General features: G+C 30.8%; 1 protein-coding gene and 1 long non-coding RNA gene across 3 annotated transcripts in view; one reads left to right on the top strand and one right to left on the bottom strand.

Annotated features, from left to right (window-relative positions):
* Window positions 1-9,269, top strand: part of LOC108548206 (sphingomyelin phosphodiesterase) — a 93,028-nt gene extending 83,759 nt beyond the window's left edge. Inside the window, exons 3-9 of one of the 2 annotated variants that reach the window (XM_017901031.1) lie at window positions 794-1,090; window positions 2,709-3,101; window positions 4,007-4,179; window positions 4,666-5,028; window positions 7,481-7,673; window positions 7,850-8,034; window positions 8,945-9,269. In XM_017901031.1, coding sequence (XP_017756520.1) covers window positions 794-1,090; window positions 2,709-3,101; window positions 4,007-4,179; window positions 4,666-5,028; window positions 7,481-7,673; window positions 7,850-8,034; window positions 8,945-9,194 — 1,854 coding nt within the window. In that variant the 3' untranslated portion in view covers window positions 9,195-9,269. The remainder of the gene's footprint in view (window positions 1-793; window positions 1,091-2,708; window positions 3,102-4,006; window positions 4,180-4,665; window positions 5,029-7,480; window positions 7,674-7,849; window positions 8,035-8,944) is intronic. The other variant, XM_017901030.1, reaches the window with a different exon arrangement.
* Window positions 8,755-20,158, bottom strand: LOC108548207 (uncharacterized). Its single transcript, XR_001890253.1, has 3 exons — window positions 20,039-20,158; window positions 19,897-19,978; window positions 8,755-8,811 (listed from the first exon to the last, which is right to left on the bottom strand). It is a non-coding gene; the product is annotated as an uncharacterized LOC108548207 (long non-coding RNA).
* Window positions 20,159-20,899: the final 741 nt, after the last annotated feature.

Genomic DNA, 20,899 nt, shown 5'->3' with positions numbered 1-20,899 from the left:
TTTTCCATTTGTTCATCAGTTTCTGTATTGTCTGGATGATTGGGTGAATTTTGTACGTTTGTAGTATACAAATGATCCAGTTGTGTGGAATGTTATCATAGGCTTTCTTGTAATCTATAAAACGCGCATATAAATTTCGTTGGTCCGTTTGTGCTTACCGTTTTGCTGTTGCATCTATTATTATTTGTTTCACGTATCTGTACGTTCCGGATCTGCAGTCCTTTTGTTTCTCTGCTAAAATATTTTTATCTCCCGTATGTTTTGTTATTATCTATGCTATACATCCTGTTAGTGATTTGTACGGTGTATTTAAGCACGTTATGGGTCTGTAATTGGCCGGATTATGGGTGTTCTCGTTCTTGGGTGTAAGAAAAGCTTCGCATACTTCTTCTGATGTTTTCTGCATTTTCCATTAAGTTTATCGAAGATGTTTATTATTTTACTGCGGAGTGTCGTTAATTTTTTCAACCAACAGTTGTGTACTTTATCTGGTCCTGCATGTTTTCAGTTGTGTAGTTTCTTTAATTATCTCGACATTATTTCATAGTTTATCTCTATTCTGTCCATATTTTCAGTGTCTTGATATTTAGGATGTTCTGTTATGTTCTATTGCGTTTGACCATATCGATGGTTTCTATCTCTCCTGTTGTTGGTGTTTGCCTTATGTAATTATTAAGTCTATAATTATAAATTTACCTTTAAACCGTATATTTATATATTATTGTAGATATAATTGCGAGTTTATCTTCTCCAATTTGTATCTTTTCACTAACTCTTCTCTAATATTTTTCAGTACAATTATTCTCGAATGTTGTGGGATATGGAAAGTTCGCAACCGTCCGGACACCTGTCAGGATTTGTAGATAAAGCCTTAAAATTACTAGACCTGAAGCAAGTGATGATGGAGGTGGAGACATCGGTGATGTCGAAAGTATCCTGCACAGCGTGTAAAGCTGGGGCAGGTCTTATACAACATTACATAAAGATCGGCAAAAACGATGAAGAGATTATGAACAGCATTTACCAATTCTGCGTGTCTCTTAATATCCAGAGCCCCAGAGTTTGTCAAGGAGTCTCGTTGCTTTTTGGAGTAAGTCTCCTTCAACTAATTACTTGTTACTTCTTTAAGCGAAATCATCAAAGAAACATGCAGTTTCAAAAAATAATGGGCATGATTTTGTGTCTGATACCAAGGCATTTCGTCAAGTGAGAAGTAACAATAATTTTCTACAATAATTTTTTCCAATAAATTCCAATAAACGAGACGTCACGTCTCAATTTTGTTGACTGTTCTGACCAAACGTAATGACTGTGAGTGCTTCGCAAGAAGTCTCTTGAAGAGAAGTCTCTTAGTCACTCGATCTACACTCATACGTGAAAGTATTCGAACGTTTGCCTGTACTGCTTTTAAAAAGTGACATGTACGTGTCACATTGAAATATTTGAGGAGATAACGTTGTGTACGTCAAGAAGGAACTTTTAAAATTATACGAGTAAAATTAGAAAATATTTCGACTTTATGTATATTATTTACGATAGATTTATTATAAACATGTAGTATTGGTGAACCATAAAAATATTGCATAAGTAACGTCTAATATTAATGAAAAGTAGTACTAATTAAAAGATAGGAAGTTTCAATGTTGATTCAATTCAATTTTTGTTGCGTACAACAGCCGTAAGACGATTTTTCATTTAACTCACTAGCGTCACCACGGCTCAATAAATGTAATATAAATATTGTGTATCCAATTGAATTATTTTCTAACTTTACTGGCATAATCTTGGGGTTTTTTTTTTTACTATACTGTACCATATCATTTTATATATTTCACTTTAACGTACAAATTGAAATTGTTGAGCGTAATAAATGTAATCGTTCGAATATTTTCCTGTACGAATATATATATCTCCATCCATCTCATCGACAATATTTATCACATAATCCAAACGAAGAGTGCAAATGAAAAAAAGGTATTTTAAAATAGAAAATGTTTTTCCGTAAAAGCGATGTTTATTCAAATACCAATATTAGAGAAATGTTAGCAGAATAGTTAATAGAGCTTTTAAGACATGACCTTATGTGTACTTTTGGCACATTCAGCCATTTTTTTTTAGTAAATTACATAACAGACTTATAGCCTTTTTAAAAAATAAATAGTCATTTATTGTTATTAATTAATAGAAACTCGTGAAATTATAAATAAGTTCCTTTATATTTTGTTTTAACCATTTGCACTTCACCAGCGCCACTGTAGAGATATTACTAATCTGTAATTTGTTACTCGGTTTTGCTCTCACCAATAAAAGTGAAAAGTGTGAGTAAAATTACTTTGCAAAGAAACTCTTATATTTTCTAAATTTTTATTCCAAAATGTTTTTTTTACTGTAAAAGTGAAATTAGAGACGCCGATCGGCAGAGTCAAAATATTTTCGGTGTGCAAACGATTAATAAATGATATTTTGACAAACGAAATTTTTTATTTGAAACGTCGATTATGACTTAACTTTCTTCATTTCCACTCTTTGATTGATATGCGAATTAAGTAGGGTGTTCCCTTCCGCTCTGACCAATTAAACCTACGTCCCTTCCGCAGATCTTCTTATGAGTCATATACAGTGCTTAAGTAGTTGGCAATAATATGCCATCATGACACTGAAAAGGTTAATGTCGAATTAATGGACTGCTGAACGATGGTTCTGTCTAGGCAGAAGTCATTTACGTGTTAAAGCAAGTAGATATGGGCCCAGCGCAAATTTGCAGTTTCGTTATTGGCGACGCATGCGACGACACTTACAATCCTATTCACGAATGGGAGGTAGCGTTTCCGCCCGAGAAGAAGCCACCCGTGAAGCCGCCAGTGCCGCCTCAAGAAGGTGTGCCAACCTTCAAAGTCCTACATATCTCTGATACGCACTACGATCCTTACTACCAAGAGGGCACGAATGCGGATTGTAACGAACCGTTATGCTGCAGATTTACCAACGGGCCACCCCGGTCTTCAGCCACAGCTGCTGGCCGATGGGGTGATTACAGAAAATGCGACACGCCAAAGAGAACCGTTGAACATATGCTCAAGCACATCGCTGACACGCATTCCGTAAGTGATAATTTATCGACGCATTATTGGTTTTACTGCTGTTACGAATCTGTCTTGAAATTGAAAGCAATTTCTCATTTCTCTTACTTTTTATGGTATCGATAGATATATAGCCTGCTTTCGTGTGTGCGTGTTATATTTCCTCGATTTTAATTTCCTCGAAAACCAAGACTCGAATCGGAAAACTTCATTCTTCATTTTTTCCTTATCCGTTTATATGAAAGCGCGTGGTTTTGCAAGTTCTACTCCTGATAAAAAAATTTTAATCAAATATTACATTATTTTCTTCTGGATAATACTCAACTTTCAATTTTTGTTTTTGTTTGTTTTTATTTCATACTAGACCGATGTAGTATCCCTTTATGCTTATATTATAGTACTTTACATACAAAAAATTGTAGTAATTTCAAAAACTTTAGTATTATTGCGTTTGGTCCAAAACTTTTTGCCGGGGGTAATATTATCAAATTTATAATAGATATATAACTGTAATAATTATTATACATATAAATGTGTCTAATATGATATTGTATTAAAAATAAAGTATATAAATAGCGAGTAAATTATAGAATGTATATAAATAGTATGCATTACCTGATTTTATTTTATATTGTTTTGTTTTATCAGAAGTGTTTACATTGAAATAAGTAAATTTTAGTAGTTTAGATTATTTATTTCCAAATTTTAGATTATTAATTTTTATTTACTTTTTATTTATTTTTAAATTTAATTTCTAAAATTTGATCAAAATTATTTAAACACATAGCTTCGCTTTTAGTTTACTAGAATTGTATAAAAATACAAAGCAAACAGACAGAGAAAAGAAAATATGTTTGATTTATTTTAATGAAAAGAATGCTCGCGAGAAAGGTTTATAATTTTATAAATTGCTCTTGTCAATTTAGGATATAGATTACATATTGTGGACTGGCGATATTCCACCTCACGATGTGTGGAACCAAACACGGGAAGAAAATCTGAATGTTTTGCACGAAACGGTGACACAACTGATTGAAATGTTTCCCGGAATACCGATCTTTCCAGCTCTGGGAAACCATGAAAGTGCTCCTGTTAATAGGTACATTCTTTTACCGACTTCCGCAACTTTTTTCTACTACTTTAGTAACGTCTTTTCCCCTTGCTGTAACTCATCCGAATAAAAGTGAAAAATTTCAAGATTCACAATTGTGCGTTTATTTCTTGTGAAATAAATTCACGGAGCAAATTGACATTTTTCTATTTTCTACTTTAGTATTCTAATCTTTAATGATTCTTTCCACTAACATCTTTTTCTTTATACGAACTGCTCATTTACCAAATCCATTAACTTCAAAAAGATAATAATAAAAGAAGATATGTATTTTAAATATGAAAAATAAAGCCTCGATTCGGACAAAGTTATTAACTAATATTCTAATATTCTATTATTATCATACAATTACTCTAAATTTGTGTGATAAATTTATCAACTTATAATTTTTATTTATAATTAATTATTCTATTAATTTCAGATTTTCAATTTTTAAGTCAAACTAAAAACAATGAAATTTAATAATTATTGCAGCTTTCCACCACCATTTGTTCCAAAAGAAAATGACATATCCTGGTTGTACGATGCACTTGACAAGCATTGGAGGCGTTGGCTGCCAGCAGGTGTTTCGCATACTGTTCGCCGGGGTGCGTTTTATTCGGTTCTAGTGCGTCCAGGTTTTAGAATTCTTTCTGTAAACATGAATTACTGCAACAACAAAAACTGGTGGTTGCTAATAAACAGCACGGATCCAGTGAGTGAACTACAATGGCTCGTTTATGAGCTGCAAGGAGCTGAAATGAATAATGAAAAAGTTCATATTATCGGCCATATTCCACCCGGACATTCAGATTGCTTGAAGGTGTGGTCCAGGAACTATTACCAGATTATTAACAGGTTAGTGCAATACGATCTATAATTTTGAAACGATCGTTTTACTTTTCCTGCATAAATGCGTACTTAAAAGAAGATTACCAGTGGTAGTTATTTGAAAAGTGAGAAGAAAGAACGGGAAATGTTCAGTTAGAGATTTCACATGTATTTTTTGGCCATGGCAGTTAGAATTACAGTAGAATTAGGCCTGCACACTTTTTTCCGATCCACTAAATCAAAGTAGTAGAAACTTCAGGCTACAAATAATACAGATAAAACGATCGAATCTTATTTCTTTGCCGATGGAATTTGAAGTATTGGAAATTGATTCTGTCCACAAAGTCCGATGATTACTATTTTTTTTACTAAAAAAAATTATTATTTTTACTATTCGTAAATTTTCTACCTTTATTTATGGAATGTTTTTGCCCATCCCGATATTAGTCGAAAATGTCAATATAAATTACAACCAGGGATTAAACCAACGAATTCTCCGATGACTACAACCTCTCCACATTCCTCGCTTTTTCTCTAACTGCTCGTTCGCTCCTTGCAAATGTACACTTGTCGCATTTGTATAAACGATCTTGTACCAAAAAAATGCATCAGAAAATTTCTAGAAAACATTTTTGTAGCAAGAATGCAAACTATGATCCACTCCCTTTACAGAGAATAAAATCCTTGCAAGGATACAGAGGAACTGAGAATATAGGAAGCGAAGAAATCGCCATATACAGCACATCCTTCTGTAAATGTATCCATAAACAGAATGTTCCGTATGCCTTTTTCGCATGCTCTTCGCGTGCATTAATTGCTGTTCATGGATTGATTCTACTCCGAATGTATCATGACCGATTATTTTATTTCCTGAAAAATCACACCCATTGAGTTACATATTTCTACGCGTGTAATTCCATTTACGTACGTGTATGACTTGGATCTATATTTAGACTGTGGAAACTAAACGATTAAATGACATTGAATCACATATTTTCACGCGCCTATTAAATTGTACTTACGTACATGTACGACTTATTGCTAGCTTTCCATTTAGACCGTATTTGGATCGGTTCACTGTCTACGCTGCAAGTACCGATGGAATTATTTTCAAATCAAAGAACCAAAATATTTATGGAAAGCAGGGTTGAAAAATAAACGAATACACTTTATATTTTCCTCGTTTAATAATAAAGTAACAGTAGTGAATGGATATTTATGTAATACTTACATCACTATTGCCACACTTTCTTCTTTATACACATACTTGTCATTTTTGTTTATTTATGGCATCCCCCCCCCCCTCACACATACACACGCAAATCTCATGAATAGCCTAGTTCACAGTCGATCAATGAGACCCATCACTTACACCCACGATATTTAAATATCCAAAATTAAAATGATGTATTTGATATTCTAAATTTAAATATTCGTTATTTTAGCTATTATGCCAAATAGATTTTATTTTTCATCGAGTATTACGGTTTTTTATTGACCCAATCGGGACAGTAGATGGTAAAATCAACTTTCACCCACGTTCACGGACGATGACTCTTTCGTTCACCATGCACACGTGTCGTGAGATCCTTGGAATTCGTGGCCGATCGGTATTTTTTCAAATTTCGCATGAATTGTCGCGTGCAAGAAAATAGTGTAGAACTATATACGGAGTGTTCCACCTGAGCACCCGAAACACCTGGCTCGTTTCTTCCGAAGGAGTAAATGGTGCAATAATAATTTTTACTTTTTCATTGGTCATTTTGCCATCATAATTTCACTGTTCGGAACAATTGCTCAACTTGTGAATTTTTAATATATTCAAGGTCACTTGGAGGTTGTGGCGTTATGGATTATTGGATTCGTTTTAAATTTCTGGGACGCATCGACAATAAAAATGTCGTTCGACGTAAAAAATGTGACCTTGGAAAGAATCGATTACTTATCACAATATTTTCCATGGACATTTTTTTACCATAAAGAAATAAACGAAATATATATACACATGCATACATACATACATACATACATACATACATACATACATACATACATACATACATACATGTGTGTGTGTGTGTGTATATATATAGTACTTATAACTTATTAACTTCAACGACCTGCCATATGAAATCATTTAGTTAAAATAAAGTAATTTCCACGTTTATCAAATTACCTTTAAGAACAATGTCCCCCTGTGTATAAAACAACTGTTATTAAAACCTTTTTTATATCGGGTTCAATTTTTTACGAGATAGGCTCACTACGTTAATTAATTATTAAAAATAGTATATTAGATATATTTACATAACCATATATTTACTAAAGCAGCGATATCAATGTATGTACTTTAGTCTAATATCGCATTCATACAAAATTTATTAACGAATACTGTTCAAATTATTAATCTTCCATCTGTTGACAGTACGTCACTTGTTTATCTTCATAACTTTATAACTCTGTATGTACTTTGATTTAGGTACGAATCTACGATCACGGCACAATTTTTTGGGCATACACACTACGATGAGTTTCAATTGTTCTACGATGTTGCTGACCTTGGAAGAGCTGTCAGCATAGCTTACGTCGGACCATCGGTTACTCCTTACACCGATCTTAATCCAGGGTACAGAATATACTACGTCGATGGTGACCATCCGAAGACAACTAGGGTAAGTTATCCTAATTTATTATTATTATTATTATTATTATTATTATTATTATTATTATTATTGTGATGAAAGTAATTTAAAAGATATAAAAATTTACATTAAATACTTACTAAAAGTTTTATTACGATTAAATTGATAAATAGTTGCTGACGAATAAATATGTCGCTTTGTTACAGATGGTAGTGGATCATGAGACCTGGGTAATGAACCTAAAAGAAGCGAATCTTTACGATTATCCTATATGGCATAAATTGTACAGTGCTCGACAAGCCTACCAAATGTCATCACTTTTACCTAAGGACTGGGATTCCTTGATAGATAAGATGAGCAATGAACCTTCCCTTTTCGATCTGTATTACAAGTAAGTTCCACTAATAGTTCTTAGACAGTACACAAACGTCGTATAAACGTATCTAAAAATTAATATTTAATACTAGAATTACCAATTTCTAATATACTGGGTGTCCCACTAAAACGTGCCCCTTAAATATCTTCCTTAATCGTAACGATATAAAAAATATTTTGGATCAAATCTGTATGAAGAAACGACGAAACAAAAGTCTGAATCTAGACGTTCTTACCGGCAGTTTTGGTGTTAAAATTTACGCTAAACCTGTGATAAATATATAAGCGATAAATATGTAAAAGGGAGAAGTATATAGTTAAATAGGTCGCGTAAGTACATATATGTTGAATCTTTTGAAATCGTGGTGATTAAAAAAATTACTCTTATCGTAAAATGAAAAAAAGATTTCGTATTAAAGAGAAATGAAAACTTAAATAAAGATAATGTCTGCTGAGAAATAATCGCATTGATTATTCTATCGATGATCATATCTGACGATTGTCGATCATGTTCAGCGCGCTTGTCACGATGCTGCGTGCTTAGCTAGCAAGATAATCTCGCAGCAGTGGATATGTTGCAAATTTATATATATTGTAACATTTAGCTAATCATAAAATTTCCTTAAAATTATTTATTCAAAATTATATAACCACTAAAAAATTCGTTATCTTTAACCTAAAATTATTTCTCACGTAATTCTATTGTTTCCTGTTTAACAATTTCATTAGTAAGCGTTTCGGCAGCCTCAAGACAATTCTCCATTTAACTCAGTAGCGCCACCACTGCTCATATCTGCAATAAATGTTTGTCATAAATATCGCATATACCACTGAATTGGCAAACTTTACACGCGAAGAATTAAAAATGGAATTAAAACTATGGAAAAGGAAAATTTATTTAAATGTAATTTGTTATTATTTTTCAGAAATTATTATAAGAATTCTCCTGTGAGACCACCGTGTAACGACGAGTGTCGAAAGAGGTTACTTTGTGATTTACGAAGTGGAAGAAGCCATGATCGCAAAGCGTTATGCCAGAGCCTTGAGTCTCGAATAGACAATGAAACAAGGATAGGTTGGCGAGCTTGGATTTACAACGGACTTGCTTTTTCGTATGTACATAATTTATGGCTTAAATCTTATTCTGGTGATGTCGATACCAACAGAGTTGACTAAGTATAATATAATTCTATATACATACTTCTACTTTCCTATGTTTATTAAGATATGCTTATATAAATGTGCTGTATATAGACTTTTATGTTTTATAATGAAGGCATTTAGTTTATTCAGGGTAGCAGAAGAATAATATGTTTTATTTCTTCATAAAAAGTGATATTTAGAATAAAATCGTATTTTACATTTTTAACGTATAGAATATTGAAGTTTACAGTGGTAAATTTCAGAAACATTCTCATATTAACAATTTAATATCGCGTGTCTTGTTTTCTTTTTCTATTAAAATAAAAATTTATGAAAGTTATAATAAACAATTAATAAAAATGTTTTAAACTAAGTAATTGTTATATAAAGTTCTTAGGGCAAATAACATTTATCGATTAAAAATTTGATTAGTATTTTATTACCAAATTAAGTACTACGACGAGTAAAACAAAATTTGTATTATGATTGTAGAGAAACTAGAAACATGCTTATATTTAATAAAATAATAATGATTATATCGAAGAATTATAAACATTTTAGCAAAAATTAATTATCACACACTGTTTTTACCGAACACTGCTACCTTTGAAATCTTAATGCATTTTTATCACTTTTACTATAATTATTAAGCTGTATTATGCTTCATTTGCTTTAGTGCCTACTAACATAACCAAGCATGGTACAAAATTTCACCTTTTTCACTGTTTCAATTATTTGTAATTGTTATAAATATTATGAAGATATATGTATCAAAATTTTTGTCATTATTATATGATAGATCTTAAGACAAGAAGGTGTAAACTAACATCATAATCTGAACAATGAAATTTTGTCTCTTTTTTATTCTTCTTGTATCATTATTTAATATATTCATTATGATATACACTACTGTTCATAAGTATTTGACCACCTTCAGTTTATAGAAAGTATACAAAATATATTTGAAATAAAGCATCTTAATGAAACTTTTGTTACAGTATTTCTTTCATACACTCGTATAAAGATAATATTTATTAATACAGATAATATTCCATGTGAATTATTGCGAATAAATGGGAAGTAAGAAATTTGAACGAAAACTGGCCAAGCGGGGAGGCGCACCACTTGAGTAAGATGGTTTCAATCAAATGTTTTTACGCTGTATCTTTTTACTTTTGGGAACTTAGCTAAACGAATGTATTTTTTTTTTTGTCCACATTCGGAAGATTTGCATAGATTTCTAAAGCGTTTGGCACACCCGCTAGATAGATAAATATGGAGCTAAAGCGATGGAAGCTTTTTCTTTTCTTGAATCAGTTCGAGTTCAGCAGTGCATTCGGTAACAGTTATGGTGAGAGGAAAAGAATTACTGACAGTTGGAAAGCGTGTTCTATATTAAAGAAGTTAAGAAGAAAAAAGTTAATGTTTCGCGATCTTTGGTGCTCGTGTACGATTAATAACTTTATGGACTGGAATAGTTGCAGCAGTGAGCAACGGTCAGGACGAGCGAGAAAATGTACAGAAGGTGAAGATAGCTGTATTCATACCCTTAGCAAGAGAAATAGACGTATGACAGCACCAGAAATTACACGTGAAATAAATTAGAGTAGAGAGTGAAAAGAAGATTATCAAAAGGATTTTTAAAAGCTGAAAATAAAGCGGAACGACCGATAGGCAAATAAACATGCACATTGGACAATATCTGAAGCAGCTACATGTTTACTCGAGAGTAAAACTGTCGCGAGTTGCTTTCGAGAGTGTTTCTCTCGCCAGTAGAGACAGCGTTTGGGAGTGACTGTCGGAGAGCATCGTTTAATTATACGAGAATCGGCGTGTCACGAGTTGCTCACGAGTTGCTCACGAGTTGCTCACGAGTTGCTCACGAGTTGCTCACGAGTAGACACAATAATCCATTGCTTTCGAAGAGTTGTTGAAAGAATTGAAGAGAATTCAAAATGGTATCGAAATTCTGAGAGTACGCTCGGATAGAAGCGGGAATACTTGAAGCGAATGAAAGGTGACTGAACGACGAGGAAGAAACAGATAGCATGAAGTATCGTAATGAAGAGCAGTCGTAGTATCGGTTCTTCGGAGAATGACGGTCAAACGACTCTCAAATGGATACAGTTTTAAGAGCTATACGCGAGAGTAAACTCTCGGCGAATCTCCCATCACCGATCTGAGAGCAAAACTTGCCTCGCAATATTTACTAGATGCTCTCAAATGGACACACGTAGCCTGAGGTGAAAAATGTATCGTAGACCTACGAATCAAAGTTTGAGATGGTTGGAAGTAAACGTCGTGTTTTTGTACAACGGAAACCAAGTGAAAAGTTGTGTGCCTGAGTGTATTATATCAATCATGAAATATGTAACGATTCGAGGATGTTCTAGTGTAAATAAAGTGTGTATCGCTCAGTATCATCGGGAACGAGGCTTATATAAACGAAAACTTTATATTTGTGCAAGATAATGCAAGATATGCAATAAAATATAATAATGTTAAAATGCAGTAATGCAGTTAGGCAGTAGCCGCCTCAGTCGCTAGATTTGAATCCGATTGACAAATTATGGGATGAAATGGATAGAAAAGTTCAAATAAACTGTCTCAAATCAGATAAACAATTGTGAACTTATTTAGAAATACTAAAAATAACTTGTTACCAGATTGCCTTGAATCATAAACGAAGATTAGTCATAAGCCATATACCTAAATGCAAAACTAAAAAAGTCTTATAATTGTTAGATTTAAGCTCGCGTGTAACGGACCCATTAAAGTGACGAACAGCAGACCTCTACTTATAAATCACGCCATTGACGACCGAAAACAATACAAAAAGCAAGTTCCTTGACAGTTTCCTACTCCTAAAACCGAGACTCACCCACGTTCAATCGAAAAACAATACTTTTCCTTCACCAACATTTACCTCTAACCAATAACGAAAAACATTAGACACCAAGAAATCAGTTAGAACTCAAATAGAACACAGACAGAAATCAATCAGAAATCAATCAGAAATCAGTCAGAAGAACACGATCAGAACTGAAACATGAGAGAAATCACTTAAACAAGAACGCGAACAGTAGTCGAACGCTGTAATACATCTACATACCCAAAATCGCTAAACAACTGTACGATGTAATAAAGTGTGTACATAAGCAAGAAAGTGTCCTTTATTGTATAACCAAGGGGCTCAGTATCACTTATCGCATACTGAGAGAGGGCAACAACCAATATTATTTTGCTGCCTTCGTATACAACCATCAATGTCCATCGAGGAACCAAGTATTTAACAACTTTCTATCCTATCTATTTCCTGGTAAAATCCTTAATATGTGACACGTAATAATGCTTTTATTCTATATAATTGTTTACATTTCTGTTCATTCTACTTAAAAAAATTCACATTATAACCTTGATATGGCTTTTTAGATTCTATTACGCTAAGTGGTCAAATACTTATGGACGGTACTATGTTATTCTAAATGAATCTTCTGTAAACTGTTTAGGTATCTCAAGTTCTTTTACATTGAAAGGATTAAATTAATTCCTGTTTCAATGCACAATATGGATTGCTGTAAAACACATTTAATGCATGAATGCAATACGCATAGAAAGAATAAGTCATTATGTAAGTTTCATGTATTATCCATATGTTTCAGCACTATTTTTGCAAGATATTTATCAACATAATTTTCGAAAAGAAATTCAGTGTCCAATATTAACATATTTTATTCAGTTTATAGTTATTATATGTTACCTGAAATGATATATGAATGTAAAGAAATGTTGTATTTTATATCGGTAAAAGTTCTCTTATAATCTGTAAATATTGTAAACATGTTAGATAATAATAAAATATCAGTTTTATAATATTTCTAACTAAAGGATCTAAAATGCTTGTATATATTTATTAATCGCTTTTATGATTTCAGCGGAAGGTTATTACGAATTTAGATGGTATTTTAAGGCATGCGATATATTAATACATACTAGTTGAATGTTTTTTTTTAACATTGCTTGAAATAATTAGAAAATCATTTATTTCATTAGCGAATATACTTGTTAGCGAATATATAACATTTTAAAAATACCAAAGATTACTTGAACAGTATATCATATTTGAACTCATTAATGATTCTATAACGACTGATAATCGCAGTTGTAAGTATAATATTACGAGTAAAATTATACACGAGGTAGAATAAAAATTAAACACGCTGGAGAGATGACTTTTTATAATCTAAGAAAAATGAAAAAATTGATATCGTAACTATATTTTTCTATATATTAAAAGCCATATTTTTGGATAAATTTTATATCGGAATAACACGAGAAAATCATTGTTGAAGTCAGAAAGCTATTTAAATAACATTTCTTAGCAAATAGCACCTTAGTACTAAATAACAGATAATGCCTTGTGGTGATGGAACATAAAATATGGTGGTTGAAATTTTCGACACTATTCTACATTGCTTATAGTAAGTATGCACATAAATTTTAACTATATGCTGAAATTATGTTCAACGCTTCGCACATTAGTATTTATTAAAGATGAAAACTTCTACTGTGTTACATACTTTACTTTATTACATAATATCAAATGTTGCACATAATTTTGAAACTAATTTCTTATTTAGCAAATTGTCAAGTATTATTTACATATATGATGTTTATCAAGGCTTATGTAACTGCAAAATGCGAAGTAATTAGATTACTCGAGTGAACAAACTAAGTGTAATTTAAATTATAAATTAATGACAATACGTTTCATTTTATGTTCGTGTATATGAAATAACTAATATGCCAATTGTGGTATACTTTATACTAATATATGTATATGTATATTTGTATAATTCAAATTTTGAACGTGTGAAAATAGTCCTTCTTATTTCTCTCAAAGAATTTTTATTAGAACCACATCAAATAAATGATATTTAGTGTATCACAGTAATACGTTTCTTTCTTAAATTTCAAATCAATATTTTTTTTTCTAATTGTAAAGTAAAAAATGTAATTTATACATTACATATTAAAAGGGTAATGTTATTTTCAATAATACAAGAGAAATCAATTTACAAATGAAACCATAAATACAAATAATATTGTAAAATGATATATACTTCCTTTTTTAGTCCTTTTTTTTTTGTTTAGTTACTTAAGTTAGTACTTAAAAATTATACGAAGGAAAGATTGTCAGTGCCAAAAGCTTTGATAACGATTAAGATGAATAAATTCATTTTAAATATATACTTACTAAGAATTGAACATGCAGCTACTGTAAGATGATGTATCATTTTTCCTTTTCTTTAACATTAACTCACTTGTATCATTTTATAGGTATATCCCTCGTTTATTTCGTTAGTGAGATAAAAATATTTTTTAACACGTTAGATTGTTCAATTAACAAATTAACGAAATCTATTATCCAATGTACAACAATAGTTTTTACTTTCTTTTTTCTTTTTTTCTTTTTTTCTTTTTCCGTAAAGTGAGCCTTTTTATCATTAAGGTTGATAAAAATATTTTTTTAGCATTTTAGATCAGATAGAAAGTATGAATAACTTCCAATTCGATGATTGAATAAACCAATATCGTATTTGATAGAAATAATGTAGATATCGAGATAATTCTTTTTATTTAATATCTCACACGTGTTATTTATATTACAAAGTAAAAATGATACATCATCTCTACAGCTTTTCGTAATATTCTTTTTTTTTAACATCTTGAGGATAATCTGTTTTAAACACAATTTTACATAATTGTTCATACATTTTGTAGCAATTTTTAAACGATTATTAATTTGTACTAAATGGGTATAATTAGTATGATATACCAATATGTATTTATAACTTTCCGATTCAATATTATGTACGTTTGGACCTCAAGATGTTATCAAATTTTTTAGATGTAAAAAGTAATTGCATTTTACATTTTTTTTTTTTACAGAATGTCTGTTTTCATGGCAATACCTCGATTTGCATACAATTTACCTAAATATGTATTAGGTTTAGGATAAATGAAGGCAGTGTTGAATGGGAAATTGATGTGAATTTTTGTTATTAAATTATTAAACATTTACAATGAAAGATTTCGTTATTTTAAAAGTTGGTACATGCATATACATGCATGAGAATATGAAATATAGGAAAGTATAATGGAATTGTCAATTGCGGGTATGCCTTTGAGATTTGTGTTATGTTTATTTAATTAGTGATAGATGTACAGTATGAAACTTCCCTTTAGAGTAAGAAATTTTTTCCTTCTAATGTGATAAATATAAGAAAAATATTATGCTGCTGTATTCAAATTATTAGATATATGAATTCTACAGAAAAATCGTTTTATTTTATTTTATTTCTGTTTTTTAAGTAAGGGATGGTGCCTTATCTATAAAAATGAAAATGTATTGATAATTCCTTACAAAAGTGTATTAAATTGTCTTTCTTTACATAGAAAATATATTTATGACAATAAAAGTTGTAGAATGAATTTACATAAAAGTAAAAGAGTATCTGTAAATTTCCCCCAAAAATTCAGTTATGGTTATTATTATTTTCTCGTTCGTGACAAAAAGCATTTTCATCTTGTCATTGTGTAATATAGCAAGTACAAGTAACCATTCCTGTTCATGTAGTTAATAGTTGCACAGTAATTATTCGTAATTATAAATAACATAAATATTTAAGGTATTTCGAATAATTTTTTAATTAATTTCTTACAATTTTAATTGTCTTTCAGTAATTTTTTATTTTGTCATATTTATAGAAAGTTAATAAATTTACTTCGAATTGTAATTTTTTCATACTTAGTACATATCTTTCAGCATTTCTTGTGAACTAATACATAGAAATAAAAACTATAAAAGCTATATTATAAGCAAGTATATAAATATTTTTGGAAATTGAACCTACCATAAATATCATCAATTAATTAACACAAAATTAATATCAACTTATTTTTCATTCCAAAAATATTTTTGTATATATTTTCGATACTTTTACCGAAGTAACATAAATATCTTTTAGAAATAGACTTTTAATATGCCGTATAATTATATGAATTTAATCATTGTCAAGTTTTGCATCACGTGACTTGAAGAAATATAAGAATCAAAAAAAAAAACAAAGAAAAAAAAGAAAAAAAATGTTAAATTGAAACGACACGAATAAAGTGTATTATTTACTTTTTTCCAAAAATTAGAATATTAATATTTTAACTTCTTTCCGTAATATATTAATGCAAAGAAAATATATTTGTTTTCTGATATTCGAATAAAGTAGTAATTAGATATAATAGCTTTTATTTGTATTAATGATAGGAGAATGTTACGGCAATTAATTAATTAATTTTTAAAACTTAATTTACATCTTGATCATTTAAGAAGTATAGTAATATTAATCGGTGCATGCTGTTAAATAATTTAAGACAATTTATTTCCAAATGTATTTGCCATATATATTAGCAGTTTTAATTAACAAATTATATGGATACGGGTTGAATAATTTTAGAAATCATTTGAAGAATAATACACTGACCATTTCGACGAAAATAAAATTGTATTATTCGAAATATTGAAGTAGTTTTCATTGTCATTGAACTTCATGCATTCTACTTAATTCCATATAGAAACATCGATTGTATTATACTAGTTTCGAGATTTACTAATTAAGGTTCACCACACTCACTGTGAAATATTGTATTGTATATAATTAAGTAAACGTTGTTTATTTATACGCAAGGCGTTGTATTATACCTGAGATTGTTAAATGTTATAAATATTCTCATAGCCTATACAAAATGTGTTTTATTTCATTAATTTCCCACCTCGATATATTTTCATTGAAATTCAATGCCATTCCAATATTTCGTTAACAATTTCTGGATTTAAATTTGAAATTATTTCTTTCTAAGATCATTTCTTTTTAAACTTTTAAGAGCTTAGATTAAAAATAAAATTTTCGTAATAAAATTTCTATAGATAATTTTGTACGTAAAATTTTTAAATATGAAACATTCATTTTTATTATTTTTATATCGCAAGTATTATTTTTTGAATATTATAAGATTTATTACTTTGAGAGGTTAGAGTTAATTTGTGTAGGGTTTTTTCGTAAAAATTGACGAAAATTGTCAACTTCATTAATTTGTACGTTTGACTTAATTTTGAAATTTAAGAAATTGTAACTCAAACTCTCATTACATTGCATATTATGGGAGTGATATAATTTATGTATGTGAATGAAGAATACGTTGAGAGGGGTTGATTGTAAGATTACTGTTTGAATGTAGGATGTAAGCTACTCAAAATTAACAAGGACCGAATCACCAATTTGTAAATTTGTATTTACATATCCATACAATATCGACTAGATTACGTACTGTGTGAGTGAAAAGATAAATCCAAAATACAAGATAAACACTGAACACAGACACCACATTGACATTGCAAAGTGTGGTGTCCTTGGAAATTGTCCAGCTGCTATCTCCATCAGTTCTTGGTATTGATTTCGTGAAGCAACTGTCCGGTCTTATTTATCCAAAACATACAAATTTAGCTACCAAAACACTTACCAAAGATGTACAAACAAATGTATCAAAGCATTATTTGCTAAATCGATTAACTGCAAAAAATAAAAGCAGATTTTTATCTTACTTGTCATAGTCAGACATAAAAGGTCGAATATCAATCAAGTATTTGATACGAAAATTTTAAAAAATTCCAAAAGCGAAGTTACTTTCATCACAATCCACGAACGACTCATATCTTTATCTCACTTACACTTAATAAAAACAAAAGAAACTTGGGATTTTCTGGGATATCTAACACCTTTAAAATTGGCAAAATTTAATTCCAAACTTTGACCAATTTACAGAGCACTACTGTGCCGAGATGAGATTGTTAAGGTACTTTGAAAAGAAAATATAGTTGAAGAAAAATAAATCAAAGGAATAACGAATGACGTAGACATTAATGAAACATAAAACTTTAATAAAGGAGAAAATGCTGATAATTAATATATTTTTTTTCTGTTTAGATACTTTTATTAAATTTTGTTGTACCTCGTTTATTTCCTAACACGAAACCTATCGCTAACACATCAAAGAAACCTGTTTTTCTGTAACGACTTCGTAGTTTATTGTTTTGTTTATTTTTCCTAAACTGGATTTTTTCTTTATAGCGAGCGTAATAACAGAATTAAAAAATTAATGGAATATAAAATATAATTTGCTAAGGAACATGCTCAAATTGCCCTGCAGCATGTTATAACGATTTGATACATTATTTCCTTATACTTTTCATGAATTATGCGAGTGATCTCTTTTTTTGATATTTTCATTCAAATTTGTAGTGCTTCCTTAATCGCCTATTATCTTTTCACCCCCCACTGATATAAACAATACTATTCCTTGGCATTGTTTAATTTCAATATCTTTACCGAAGTCTGTATCTGCGTTTTCATCGCAACCTATTTTCCTTTCTTTTCTATTGGTACAATACTTTTCCCGTTTTCAAATATCTTCATCAAATCTCGCAATTTTCTCCTTATTATGCATCTTCTTTTCATCTCCCGTTCTTATGTGTCTAATAGGAATACTTCTGAACAGCGTATAGTTTTAAATGTAATTTTTATTTAGGCTATGTACAACACATACGTACAATACGTGACCCTTGCTTAAAACTATATTACGCTCGCCCGGTATGCATTTCCACTTAATCTTTTCTCCTCGACATACTTAGTGTGTGTGAACGTGTCTCTCATGCACGCATCGTCGTACAGACGCACGCGTACGCGTATGTTTTGTATGTAATAATACGAGTGCACACATGTGTTCGTATATCGTGTGATATGTTACAAATTTTTAGGAACATTTCGCGTGGAACACCGCGAGCGATATTAGTAATAAGGTTGCAGCAAAACTACACGAAAACAATGCAGTCGTCTGCAGCTTCATTCTCGATCGATATATTAATTAGACAATTATCGAAAAATGACACCAATATAGACGATTGTTCATTGGACAGATCCAAATATCACCACTGAAAGGCGCCAGGGAGAACAACATCTATTCGATAACGATATAACGTTCAATTAGGAAAAACATTTGTTCAAACTCAATTTCGAGATGTGTCGTGCTGAATGAAAGAAGCAAATTTGCTTTCTTACTTTTCATAGCATGTAGCCTCCTATTCTTCAAAGTAAATCAACAGCTTTTACTTTCTTCTCTTCCATTTCAGATCAATTCAAATTAAACGGTGAAATGAATAAAAATATACATTTACAACTGATTAAATAAATTTGTTCATAATTCTACTTTAAATACAATTCTAAATTAAAATAATGTTTCAAGTTGTAATTATTTATCAATTGCTTATATAGTTACTTGTATAGGTTATGGGTTATTATAAGTTATACAAGTAAAGCCGTTTTCTAAATAAACCAGTGATTATTTTGATACTTTAAGAATTCTATTCAAGAGTAAAGCTAAATACAGATTCACTTTGATATACTGAAGGCATTTTACATGGTAGCCAAAATAATTTTACACGTTGCACAGAGATAACCTTCAAATCATATGTTATATTTATTCTCAATCGATAGATACAGGTTTTGGTGTAAAATTATTTGAAATGCAAAAGGAACCGTTGTCGTACTTACTTGAGTATAAATACTCAGTTAGTGCTAGGAACATAAGAAAATTCGTGTAATTATACAATTTGGGTACATACCTATAACACCCTGGCGCCTCTCAAATTTCGAACGCAAGACAGTGTCGGTTAACCTCGTCTCTCATCCCGATTATTTAAAATTCTGGCCAACATAAGCACACAAATCAATACCTAATATTCCACTAAGTTTAGGTATGCTTACATTTTTAAAAGGACATTGAAAAATCGCATATGCTAGAATATCTGTTGATTACACTGTATACGTATCTCTTCCTTATTTACAATCTCCTTTAACGAAACTGTTTTGGATCGTTGTTAAGAAACTAACAAAAACATCGCGTGAACTGTGCTCGTATCGAGTCTCACTTGGCTCGTGCATATCGATTACTCTCTAACTGTGAGTATGCGTAGCTGTGTGCTGTGTGGCGGGAAAATCAAATACACCTTTCTCGCTGATCTCCTTCAACGATACTGCAAAGGAAGTACAGATCGAAACGGAAGAAACAAACGATGAAACTAATACATTTCGTTTGTTCTAAGAATAATCGTGATGAATTTATATGCAAAATTCGTTTAGACAATGCATCCCTACTACTGCTACGAAAAAAACACTCGATCCTAAGAAAGTGTATTAATGAATTTAAAAAAGGAAATCAAAGATTCGATCGGAATATATTACGCTTTGTACAGAATAATAGAAATTTGTGTACATACATAACCATTTGCACTAATAATTGCGGTGTATGTGCGAATACGTGTGTTTAATAGAGTATACATACAATCCGTGTGTATGCATAACGCCGCACATGAATAATATTACTTTTTTTTTTTTTTTTTTTTCTTTACCAATAATATCAAATGATATTAACAAAGTTACTTTACCAAAATATCGTTAACGTTACAACGAAACGTCAGATGACACCGCGTTAATTTGAACGCGATAATCAGAGTGACTGACACTTCGTATCGTAACATTAATGAACGAATAATCCTGGTAAGACGTTAAACGGTAACACGACGTATTGCTTCGTGTCTATTGAAAATTCGACTTTTCGTTTCCTGT

The sequence above is a fragment of the Eufriesea mexicana genome, unplaced genomic scaffold (assembly GCF_001483705.2).
Source record: "Eufriesea mexicana isolate 0111107269 unplaced genomic scaffold, ASM148370v2 scaffold1447, whole genome shotgun sequence".
Taxonomy (NCBI): Eukaryota; Metazoa; Arthropoda; class Insecta; order Hymenoptera; family Apidae; genus Eufriesea; species Eufriesea mexicana.
This window is presented reverse-complemented; position numbering and strand designations above follow the sequence as displayed.